At 37.3% G+C, this 12,189-nt stretch overlaps 2 protein-coding genes across 3 annotated transcripts; both read right to left on the bottom strand.

Annotated features, from left to right (window-relative positions):
- Positions 1 to 420: 420 nt before the first annotated feature.
- LOC18105163 (uncharacterized) lies at positions 421 to 9,635 on the bottom strand. 2 transcript variants are annotated; one of them, XM_052446794.1, is made up of 7 exons: positions 8,465 to 9,635; positions 8,217 to 8,366; positions 7,821 to 7,943; positions 7,580 to 7,624; positions 7,032 to 7,501; positions 6,152 to 6,860; positions 421 to 793 (listed from the first exon to the last, which is right to left on the bottom strand). In XM_052446794.1, the coding sequence occupies exons 1-6, from the start codon at positions 9,015 to 9,017 to the stop codon at positions 6,192 to 6,194; spliced, it is 2,010 nt and encodes a 669-aa protein (XP_052302754.1). In that variant the 5' UTR covers positions 9,018 to 9,635; the 3' UTR covers positions 421 to 793; positions 6,152 to 6,191. The 2 variants fall into 2 exon arrangements, with proteins under 2 accessions (XP_052302754.1, XP_024440617.1); XM_024584849.2 differs by lacking the exon at positions 421 to 793 and having other exon boundaries at positions 5,803 to 6,860; positions 8,465 to 9,634.
- On the bottom strand, positions 1,175 to 4,279 carry LOC18105164 (ankyrin repeat-containing protein ITN1). The gene is made up of 5 exons (XM_024585003.2): positions 2,855 to 4,279; positions 2,464 to 2,586; positions 2,223 to 2,267; positions 1,674 to 2,143; positions 1,175 to 1,502 (listed from the first exon to the last, which is right to left on the bottom strand). The coding sequence occupies exons 1-5, from the start codon at positions 2,883 to 2,885 to the stop codon at positions 1,263 to 1,265; spliced, it is 909 nt and encodes a 302-aa protein (XP_024440771.2). The 5' UTR covers positions 2,886 to 4,279; the 3' UTR covers positions 1,175 to 1,262.
- Positions 9,636 to 12,189: the final 2,554 nt, after the last annotated feature.

The raw sequence follows: 12,189 nt of genomic DNA, 5'->3' as shown, positions 1-12,189 counted from the left end.
CATATATTTAAATATTGTTTTTCAAAGTGTTTTTTTCATGAAATTATATTAAAATAATAATTTTTTATTTTTTAAAATTTATTTTTGACTTCTATACATCAAAATAATTTAAAAATATTAAAAAATATAATATGAAGGAAAAAAATTCAAATTCTTACATAAAAAAATTAATTAATTTCTTATTTTTCCCCAAAAACCAAACAAACCCATCAAGCCTAATCTAGAACCAACTTCCGCAACTTCAAGAAATAGTTCAGGAGAATCTACTGGGCTTGGCCCTTTTTCTTTGCAAGTGTTCGTTTTTAAGATAGCTTTGAAGTTTAAAGCTTATCATCATCCATTATTCCTAAGTCCTGCAGTAAGATTCGTGACAAGAATGCAGAGCAAACAAATTATTGCTGGACCAATAATTCTGGTTTACCTAGCTAGACGTGCTTAAAACCAGAACCAAATAGCAAATAGTAAGTTCGTTTACATTTTATTTTATTTTTTCTGAGCAATAAACACAAAGATGCTTAAGCAGAACAGATGCTACAGGAGGGAGTAGCAGAAAAAAACAGAACAGTAGATTCAATTTATTAACCAAAAGAAGATAGCAAGTGAATTGACCACGTTGTTGGCCTCACGTAGATGTTGACGAAGGAATCTTCAGTAAACACAGCCACTAGAGATTCAGTGGAATTGCAGGTAGACTATAACAGGTGATTGATAAGTAGGACCGTGTGATAAAGAGTATCAGCTGCTAATACTCTCTCATACAGTTGTTGGTATGAACTGGCACTAATATCCCCACCTTAAAATCAAAATCCAGAGTAACAATCTGATTCTGAAACTTGCTTTTTCGGAAATAAATATCGACACTGCTTTCTCTTGCGAAACAGTAAAGGGGCACCAAACCAAGGGAGGGACCTCCTCATTGCCTTACGGATGCCCTTCGTGGAATGCATGAATGCAGCATAGAAACGGAACTGCATCATTGCAAACACGGAGACGGGAAATAACGCGGCAATTGAAATCAAACCTCCTGTCATCAATTGTTTCCCTGATTGAACGATGAGCAAAATGGTGGCAGCGAAAGCAAGCATGGTCGCCATCACGGAGAAGAAGAGCAAAGTGAATCCAAAAGTCAGTTTTCGAGGGATCGAGTAACGAAAATCTTTGTAATCAAAAGAAGAAGTGAGGATAGAGAGGAACATCACAACTGAGGTCAAGGAGCTTGCTAAGGCGATAACATCCATGATGGTGAAAAACAAGAAAAAGTTTTAGTTGAGGAAAATTGGAATGCCCTTATCATTTGAACCACCAGGTACAGTGTAGGCAGCAGCAAAGACAATGGTGGCAACAAGAACAGCTACAGCTGAGCATGACTGAGAAGTTTCCTTGGCCCATTGCTGTGCGGCCAGGAGTTGTTCTTTGTGCATATCATTGAAGAGCTCCTCTGCAGTTTTTTGCTTAGAGTCGCGGAGCTTGGCATAATAAGAAGGGATGAGCTTCTCGACACGCTGCATACAAAAGGAGAACATGACAGCAAACTCCTCAAAATGAAAAGTTATACGAAATTGGGATTCAATTCTAAATCACCCAGGATGATTCCAATTTATCTTGGTAGGTTAAAATAATATAAACTTTTTCTGATACAATGATCTAAAGATACTGGTACGAAAGGGCCTTACTGTGAACCATTTTGACTCTTCGTGTAATTGTAGTGCAGGACCATGCTTGCTACCTACAGAGTAATACTTGTTGTCTGCTACTTGATGCAACAATGTGTAGCCATCTTTGTCAATTCCATAGCTCATCCTGTTCGATATTATCCGGTTACTCTTTATAAGATGGAAAATATCCTTGCGTCTGTACTTTATAGCTACATGCAATATGTTCTTCCCTTCTTCGTCAAGAAGATCAAGAAAATGAGGCTGCTCTATGAGCATTTCAGAAACAACCTCTAGTATTCCTGTTTTTGTTCCTGTAAGCAAAGGATGCGAAGGACCAAAGAAAGGGGATCCAGTGCTCGCTCCATACTGGCCCTGTACAGCAATATCTTGATCCCACGAAACATCACTCTTTATTAGCATTTTTGCCAGTTGCAAGGCAGATTTAAGCTTCCTCTTATTTTCCCAGATTCTTTCCACCATCGGCCACCCTATTCATTAGACAAGAGAGAAAGATGAGAGGTGATCAGCATTTTGAGTTTGGTTGGCATTTCAGGTGGGGAGAAATACCTTTGAAGGAGAATCTGCAGATTGATCCGTTGATCCATTCTAACACTGCAAATGAACAGCCAATAGTAGTCAAATATACGAAGGAATGAAATACCAGACTAGATATATTCTGATTAGTTATATTCTTCCCAGTTGCATTTCTTAGGGAAGACTTCATTCTACCAATAATGTTACTGTAGCTTAAATTCTTCAATCATTAGATAGTCCATAAGAGGTTAAACTAGGTTTGCTTTTCCTGTACCTCCGTGGACATGGTAGCTAAATCGACTATTCATATTCCTCCTTTGGCCACTCTCCATAGCTTCCCAAACTCTTGATGTATCTTCATTGATGGCCCCATCACACTGATCTTCAGCCGGAAGACCTTTAAAATACTCGCATGCAAGTCAATCAAATCTTCACAAGGTTTAAAATAAGAAGAAAAATTTGGAGTTTTAAAATATCGATGACACTGGTGACAGCCTGGAATTTTAACATTAAAAGAAATTCAGGTAAAACACCTTGCTTCCAGGAAAAATATACTGTTAAATAAATGTCCAATAATATTATCTAACAGCAAATAACCCCTAAAAGCATTAGATTCATGTTTTTCTAAAAAATTAAAACAAGCAGGCATTTAGTTTAGAGCATACACATGTAAAGGAATTGGCTGAATATACTCATAGAGTGTCCACTCTTGAAAGCAGAAGGTATCTCGGTCAATAAACCAAGACAAGTTTTCCCCCCGCTGTCTGTCAACTTGCTAAGTGATTTATCAAGTTTTTAACAGCAGCACAGCAGTTTCTGCAATGAAAAGCAAAATTATTTTTATTATTTTTTGCGATTTTTAGCATGAATATATCTCAGCATTTAATTTGAAACAGAGAAGAGAGGAGACCAAAATTCTCCCCTACGACTGCAACATGAAGAATAGATTGTCCATCATTCCTTTGGCGATGAACTAATAAAAGCTCATCATTGACTATGTGTGCAGGTTGACGAGCCAAATACTTGACTATTTCAGTCTGACCAAACGCAGCAGCTCTAAACAATGGGGTCTCGCCTTGCTTGTTTTTCATCAACATTATATCTGTTTCTCATTTTCTGATTCTCCCACAAGGATTTTCTTTGATTCCTCCACCAAGAGCTTTACTGCCTCAGAGTTTCCTCTGCTGGCTGCTAAATGAAGTGGTGTGTGTCCATAAACATTTGTAATACTAATGGGATGTTTATGATCCTGGGACGTAGGCACATCCTGTGCGTAATCAAGAAGACACTTGAGCAATTTCTCATCTTTACTGTAGACAGCCATATGAAATGCAGTATCTTCGGTGAATGACATTGGAGTCAACAGGCGATCTTTATGTTTCTCATAGAATTCAGCCAGGCTCTTCCAGTCTTCCTCCAAGGTTGCGATGTAGGCTGGCTTCATTTCTGATGGAGTTCCCATCTTGCTCTCTCTGTCGAATTGGTTTTCTGCTTGAATTCTTACCAGAGGAAACAGTTATGAAACCATATTAATTAATCCAAAAAAAAAAAGGAAAAAAAGCACCTAACAATGCATAGATATTCTACAGGTATTCCAGTGAATTACATCTATGCACTGACTCGGAAGTTACAAATTCAGTGTGGGAAAATTCAAATATCCTAACATCAAATTCATAGAATAAATGAATAATTAACCAACAAATGGCAAGGGAACAAGAGCCAGCGCAGACAAACCGTTTTGCTAGTTTATGCTATTGAATGACACCGAATTTCAGAAAAAATAGAATGGTCTCCTTTAAAGCCAAGTAAAAACGGTGTCCCAACGCACTTAATAAATAAAGAACAAAAGAAGGGCATCTGCACTTCGCATGCTTAGCTTGTAGAGCTACAACACCATTAAAATCTTCAGTTAAAAGTTAGGATTGTTATGTTAAGCAATGCTCTATATCTTATGATGTAAGCTCCAAATCATCATCAGATCTTCCTCTTTCCTTTATTTATTCCTGCTAGATAATGTGATGAACACGATCATTTAAAGACGATTGTGATGCTTTGCTTGTTAATTATGTTTTGTATCCCATGGAGATTATGCTCTTCTTTCCATGTCCATTCCTCACCGTGGCTATTCAACCATTGGCAGGAGTAAAGCACAACGTGTAAAACGACCATCTGGAGCAAGAGGAAGTCAAGAAAGAAACAGATAGAATCGAATTCTGTACCAAATATGAGTGGGACTAAAACAAGCGTCAGATCCCCCCCACTCTAAAATGCACATTTTGGGCCTGAAAATGGGAAAGCATCTATGGGGCAGGCTGGGCTTTCAAATTCAGCATGCCTGGAAAGGACCGGCGGTTATTTCAGTCCTGGATTTAAAAGAATAAAAAAATGGACCAGGGAAGGAACCACAATTCAACCAATAATTTAGGTTTAAAGTTTAATTGTTTTTTAAAGTATTTTTTAATTAAAAATATACTATAATACTATTTTAAAAAAAATTATTTTTAAAATTAAAAAATTAAAATATCTGAAAAACAACAAAATTAATAAATTTTAAATTAAAAAAAAACGCAAAAACAAACCCTCCTAACCCAATTCTATCTTTTATTTTTTTAGGCATGTGGATGACTCAATATCCAAACTCCGAGGAAGTCACCAACAGCGCTAGCTAGCTACTGCATGTTTCTTTGAAGCATTAATTGGACGTGCATAAGACTCAATGTTCAATCCCTTTTAGCTCGCACCAGTCCCAGATTGGGTACGGTTTCTCGGAGACAAATTCGATGGGATCCGAATCGAATTTCTCAATTTATCCTTAGCTTAGGAGTCCTTTTCGTTCTATTTTTTTGGTCAAGAATGCTATCTAGCAATATTTTTCAAATGAAAATATGAAATTATTTTATTTTATTTCGGGGAACCAGTATTCAAAACTATTAATTTTTATAGCCAATTAGTGAACTTTTATGAAAAAGAAAAATGGATGCTAACTAAATTGGGATGAGAAAGAAATAAGAAAGAGAAACCAGAGAGAAAAATGGCATTTCTTTTGTTAAATAAGCAATAAGAATTTGAAGAAATTTTATAACATGAACTACAAATATTTACTTGTATAAGGAGGAGAATGAGACGTGAGAGAGAATGAAAAAGATATTTTTAAGTTTATGCAAAACATATTTTATGGTAACGGTTGTTTTTTAAAATAGTTTTTATTTGAAAATATATTAAAATAATATTTTTTTTATTGTTTGAAATTTATTTTGACATCTACACATCAAAAAAAATTTAAAAATAATATAAAGCAAAAAAATTCAAATTTTTACATAAATAAAATTAATTTATTTTTTATTTTTTCCAAAAACCAAACAAGCCCATCAAGCCTAATCTAGAACCAACTTCCGCAACTTCTTCAAGAAATAGTTCAGGAGAATCTACTGGGCTTGGCCCTTTTTCTTTGCAAGTGTTCGTTTTTAAGATAGCTTTGAAGTTTAAAGCTTATCATCATCCATTATTACTAAGTCCTGCAGTAAGATTCCAGACAGGAATGTGGAGCAAACAAATTATTGCTGGACCAATATTCTGGTTTACCTAGGTAGACATGCTTAACACCAGCACCAAATAGCAAATAGTAAGTTCGTTTACATTTTATTTTATTTTTTCAGAGCAATAAACACAAAGATGCTTAAGCAGAACAGATGCTACAGAAGGGAGTAGCAGAAAAAAACAGAACAGTAGATTCAATTTATTAACCAAAAGAAGTGCTTGCATAGCAAGTGAATTGACCACGTTGTTGGCCTCACGTCAGATGTTGACGAAGGAATCTTCAGTAAGCACAGCCACTAGAGATTCAGTGGAATTGCAGGTAGACTATAACAGGTGATTGATAAGTAGGACCGTGTGAAAAAGAGTATCAGCTGCTAATACTCTCTCACATGGTTGTTGGTATGAACTGGCACTAATATCCCCACCTTAAAATCAAAATCCAGAGTAATAATCTGATTCTGAAACTTACTTTTTCTGAAATAAATGTCGACGCTGCTTTCTCTTGCGAAACAGTGAAGGGGCACCAAACCAAGGGAGGGACCTACTCATTGCCTTACGGATGCCCTTCGTGGAACGCATGAATGCAGCAAACAAACGGAACTGCATCAATGCAAACACGGAGACGGGAAAAAATGCGGCCATTGAAATCAAACTTGCTGTCAATTGTTTCTCTGATTGAACGATGAGCAAAATGGTGGCAGCGAAAGCAAGCATGGTAGCCATCACGGAGAAGAAGAGCAAAGTGAATCCCAAAGTCAATTTTCGAGGGATTGAGTTACGAAAATCTTCGTAATCAAAAGGAGAAGTGAGGATAGAGAGGAACATCACAACTGAGGTCAAGGAGCTTGCTAAGGCGATAACATCCATGATGGTGAAAAACAAGAAAAAGTTTTTGTGGAGGAAAATTGGAATGCCCTTATCATTTGAACCACCAGGTACAGTGTAGGCAGCAGCAAAGACAATGGTAGCAACAAGAACAGCTACAGCTGAACATGACTGAGCAGTTTCCTTGACCCATTGTTGTGCGGCCAGGAGTTGCTTTTTGTGCATATAATTGAAGAGCTCCTCTGCAGTCATTTTACGCTTAGAGTCGCGGAGCTTGGCATAATAAGAAGGGATGACCTTCTCGACACGCTGCATACGAAAGGAGAACATGACAGTAAACTCCTCAAAATGAAAAGTTATACGAAATTGGGATTCAATTCTAAATCACCCAGGATGATTCCAATTTACGTTGGTAGGTTAAAATAATATAAACTTTTTCTGATACAATGATCTAAAGATACTGGTACGAAAGGGCCTTACTGTGAACCATTTTAACTCTTCGTGTAATTGTAGTGCAGGACCATGCTTGCTTCCTACAGAGTAATACTTGTTGTTTGCTACTTGGTGCAACAATGTGTAGCCATCTTTGCCAATTCCATAGCTCATCCTATTCGATATTATCCGGTTACTCTGTATAAGATTGAAAATATCCTTGCGTCTGTACATTATAGCTACATGCAATATGTTCTTCCCTTCTTTGTCAAGAAGATCAACAGACGGGGGATGCTCTGTGAGCATTTCATAAACAACCTCTAGTATTCCTGTTTTTGTTGCTGTAAGCAAAGGATGCGAAGGACCAGAGACAGGGGATCCAGTGCTAGCTCCATACAGGCCCTGTACAGCAATAACTTGATCCCACGAAACATCACTCTTTATTAGCATTTTTGCCAGTCGCAAGGCAAATTTATGCTTCCTCTTATTTTCCCAGATTCTTTCCACCATCGGCCACCCTATTCATTAGACAAGAGAGAAAGAATGGAGGTGATCAGCGTTTTGAGTTTGGTTGGGTTTTGGGTTGGGAGAAATACCTTTGAAGGAGAATCTGCAGACTGATCCGTTGATCCATTCTAACACTGCCAATGAACAGCAAATAGTAGTCAAATATACGAAGGAATCAAATACCAGACTAGATATCTTCTGATTAGTTATATTCTTCCCAGTTGCATTTCCTAGGGAAGGCTTCATTCTACCAATAATGTTACTGTAGCTTAAATTCTTCAATCATTAGATAGTCCATCAGAGGTTAAACTAGGTTTGCTCTTCCTGTACCTCCGTGGACATGGTTGCTAAATCGACTATTCATATTCCTCCTTTGGCCACTCTCCGGATCTTCCCGAACTCTTCGGGTTTCTTCATTGATGGCCCCATCACACTCATCTTGAACCGGAAGACCTTTAAAATACTCGCATGCAAGTCAATCAAATCTTCACAAGGTTTAAAATAAGAAGAAAATTTTGGAGTTTCAAAATATCGATGACACTAGTGACAGCCTGAAATTTTAACATTAAAAGAAATTCAGGTAAAACACCTTGCTTCCAGGAAAAATATAATGTTAAATAAATGTCCAATAATATTAATATCTAACAGCAAATAACCCCTAAAAGCATTAGATTCATGTTTTTCTAAAAAAAAAAAAAACAAGCAGGCATTTAGTATAGAACATACACATGTAAAGGTATCGGCTGAATATACTCATAGAGTGTCCACTCTTGAAAGCGGAAGGTATCTCGGCCAACAAACCAAGACAAGTTTTCCCCCCGCTGTCTGTCAACTTGCTAAGTGATTTATCAAGTTCTAACAGCAGCACAGCAGTTTCTGCAATGAAAAGCAAAATTATTATTAATTTTTTGTTTTTGTGATTTTTAGCATGAATATATCTTAGCATTTAATTTGAAACAGAGAAGAGAGGATACCAAAATTCTCCCCTAGGACTGCAACATGAAGAATAGATTGTCCATCATTCCTTTGGCGATGAACTAATAAAAGCTCATCATTGACTATTTGTGCAGGTTGATGAGTCAAATACTTGACTATTTTAGTCTGACCAAACGCAGCAGCTCTAAACAAAGGGGTCTCGCCGAACTTGTTTTTCATCAACATTATATCTTTTTTCTCATTTTCTGATTCACCCACAAGGATTTTCTTTGATTCCTCCACCAAGAGCTTTACTGCCTCAGAGTTTCCTCTGCTGGCTGCTAAATGAAGTGGTGTGTGTCCATAAACATTTGTAATACTAATGGGATGTTTATGATCCTGGGACGTAGGCACATCCTGTGCGTAATCAAGAAGACACTTGAGCAATTTCTCATCTTCACTGTAGACAGCCATATGAAATGCAGTATCTTTGGAGACTGGCATTGGAGTCAACAGGCGATCTTTATGTTTCTCATAGAATTCAGCCAGGCTCTTCCAGTCTTCCTCCAAGGTTGCGATGTAGGCTGGCTTCATTTCTGAAGGAGTTCCCATCTTGCTCTCTCTGTCGAATTGGTTTTCTGCCTGAATTCTTACCAGAGGAAACAGTTTTAGCTTGTAGAGCTACAACACTACTAAAATATTCAGTTAAAATTTAGAATGATTATGTTAAGCAATGCTCTATGATGTAAGCTCCAAATCATCATCGGATCTTCCTCTTTCCTTGATTTATTCCTGCTAGATAATGTGATGAACACGATCATTTAAAGACGATTACGATGCTTTGCTTTTAATTATATTTTGTATCCCATGGAGATTATGCTCTTCCTTCCATGTCCATTCCTCACCGCGGCTATTCAACCATTGGCAGGAGTAAAGCACAACATGTAAAACGACCATCTGGAGCACGAGGAAGTCAAGAAAGAAACAGATAGAATCGAATCCTGTACCAATATGAGTGAACTAAAACAAGCATCAGATCCCCCCTCCCCCCGTCCCACTAGACATAATCACCAAAACCAGCGTTTTTCCACCATTCACCCTCCACTCTAAAATGCACATTGATTATGCTCTTCCTTCCATGTCCATTCCTCACCGCGGCTATTCAACCATTGGCAGGAGTAAAGCACAACATGTAAAACGACCATCTGGAGCACGAGGAAGTCAAGAAAGAAACAGATAGAATCGAATCCTGTACCAAATATGAGTGAACTAAAACAAGCATCAGATCCCCCCCCCCGGGTCCCACTAGACATAATCACCAAAACCAGCGTTTTTCCACCATTCACCCTCCACTCTAAAATGCACATTTCGGGCCTGAAAATGGGAAAGCATCTTTGGGGCAGGCTGGGCTTTCAAATTTATTAGCATTCCTTGAAAGGACCGGCGGTTATTTCAGTCCTGGATTTAAAAGAATAAAAAAAATGTTCAATCCATTTTAGCCCACACCAGTCCCAGATTGGGTACAGTTTCTTGGAGACAAATTCGATGGGTTCCGAATTGAATTTCTCAATTTATCCTTAGCTTAGTAGTCCTTCTCGTTCTTTTATTTTTGGGTCAAGAATGCTATCTCGCAATATTTTTCAAATGAAAATATAAAAAAACGGCCTGAAATTATTTTATTTTATTTTATTTCGGGGAACCTGTATTCAAAACTATTTGTCTAGCCAATTAGTGAACTTTTTTGAAAAAGGAAAAATGGATGCTAACTAAATTAGTTCGATAAGAAATTGAAGTTTGGAAGGGAGGAATTTAAAAGGGAAAATAATTTCACTAAAAACTTTAAAACGTTATAGTTTTTTGAAGTTATAATTACCGATTTTTACAACATTATAGACAGAGGATGAGAGAAAAATCATATTTAGTCCCGTAAAAAAAAACAATAAGAATTTGGAAAAATCTTAAAACAATAACAATTGATTACCGGCATTCCTGTTTCGGAATAACAATTGAATCGGTCTTTCAACTCGCTAAGTGACTTATCCAAGTTTTAACAGCAGCACAGCAGTTTCTGCAATGAAAAGCAAAATTAAAAAGTTTTTGTGATTTTTTGCATGAATATATCTTAGCATTTAACTTGAAACAGAGAAGAGAGCAGACCAAAATATTCCCCTAGGACGGCAACATGAACAATAGATTGGTAATCATCCCTTTGGCGATGAACTAATAAAAGCTCATCATTTTCTATCCGAGCAGGTTGTTGAGTCAAATACTTGACTATTTCAGTCTGATCAAATGCAGCGGCTCTAAACAATGGGGCCTCGCCGTACTTGTTTTTCATCAACATTATATCTGTTTTATCATTTTTCTGATTCTCCCACAAGGATTTTCTTTGATTCTTCCACCAAGAGCTTTACTGCCTCAAAGTTTCCTCTGCTGGCTGATAAATGAAGTGGTGTGTTTCCATAAATATTTTTAATATAAATGGGAGGCTCATGATCCAGGGACGTAGGCAAATACTGTGCAGAATCAAGTAGATCCTTGAGCAATTTCTCATCTTCACTGTAGACAGCCATATGAAAATGCAGTATCTTTCGAGACTGGCATTGGAGTCAACAGGCGATCTTTATGTTTCTCATAGAATTCAGTCAGGCTCTTCCAGTCTTCCCTCAAGCTTGCTAAGTAGACTGACTTCATTTTTTAATCAGTTCCCATCTTGCTCTCTCTGTCCAAGACTCCAAATGGTGTTCTGCCTGAATTCTCACCAGAGGAAATAGTTATGAAACCATATTAATTAATCCAAAAACAAAAAAAACAAAAACAACAACAATAAGAAGAAGAAAAACACCTACCAATGTATGGATATTCTACAAGTGTTCCAGTGAATTACATCTATGCACTAAATCGAAAGTTACAAATTAAAAGAAAATTACAAATTCAACGTGGGAAAATTCAAAAATGAATTCCTCACATCAAATTCATAGAATAAATGAATAATTAATCAACAAATGACAAGGGAACAAGACCAAATGCACACAAACCTTTTTGCTAGTTTATGCTGTTGAATGACATCGAATTTCAGAAAAAATGGACTGGTCTCCTTTTAAGCTAAGTAAAAACGTAGCTATCTAGGTGGTGGTACAGTGGTAAAAACTTGGGATCAAGAGATTTGGTCCCTCTGTGGTCTCAGGTTCGAGTCCTGTGGTTGCTTATATGATGGCCACCGGAGACTTACATAGTCATTAACTTCAAGGCCCGTGGGATTAGTCGAGGTGCGCGCAAGCTAACCCGGATACCCACGTTAAACTAAAAAACTAAAAAAAAAAAAAACGTAATCTCAACCCTCAATAAATAAAGAACAAGAAGAAGGGTATCTGCACTTTACTTGCTTAGTTTGTAGAGCTACAGCACCATTAAAACATGTACTACATAGTGTTACGTTAAAAGTTAGAATGCTTGTGTTAAAACAATGCTTTAGAATGTGATACACCTAAAATTAAATTTAATGAGCCCGGGCTACATGTCTAGGCCAGCTTTGAAGAATAGCACAACCCTTATGTATTTAGTTTAGAAGGAGAGCTCAACCTCTCATGGACCCGGCTTCGAAAAAAAATCTTGCCCTCGTGAACTCAATTTTGAAGAAGAACCCACAACCATGAACTTGGTTTAGGAGTTGAGTCAACTCTTATAGGCTTGGTTTCGGAGAAGACCTCAAAGTCATGGGCTCAGAGAAAAGCTTAACCCTCACAAGCTCGACTTTGCAAAAGAATCCAATATCATCGGCTTC

The sequence above is a fragment of the Populus trichocarpa genome, chromosome 14 (assembly GCF_000002775.5).
Source record: "Populus trichocarpa isolate Nisqually-1 chromosome 14, P.trichocarpa_v4.1, whole genome shotgun sequence".
NCBI classification, from domain to species: Eukaryota; Viridiplantae; Streptophyta; class Magnoliopsida; order Malpighiales; family Salicaceae; genus Populus; species Populus trichocarpa.
Note: the sequence above shows the minus strand (reverse complement) of the source record. Positions and strands in the feature narration are given on the sequence as shown.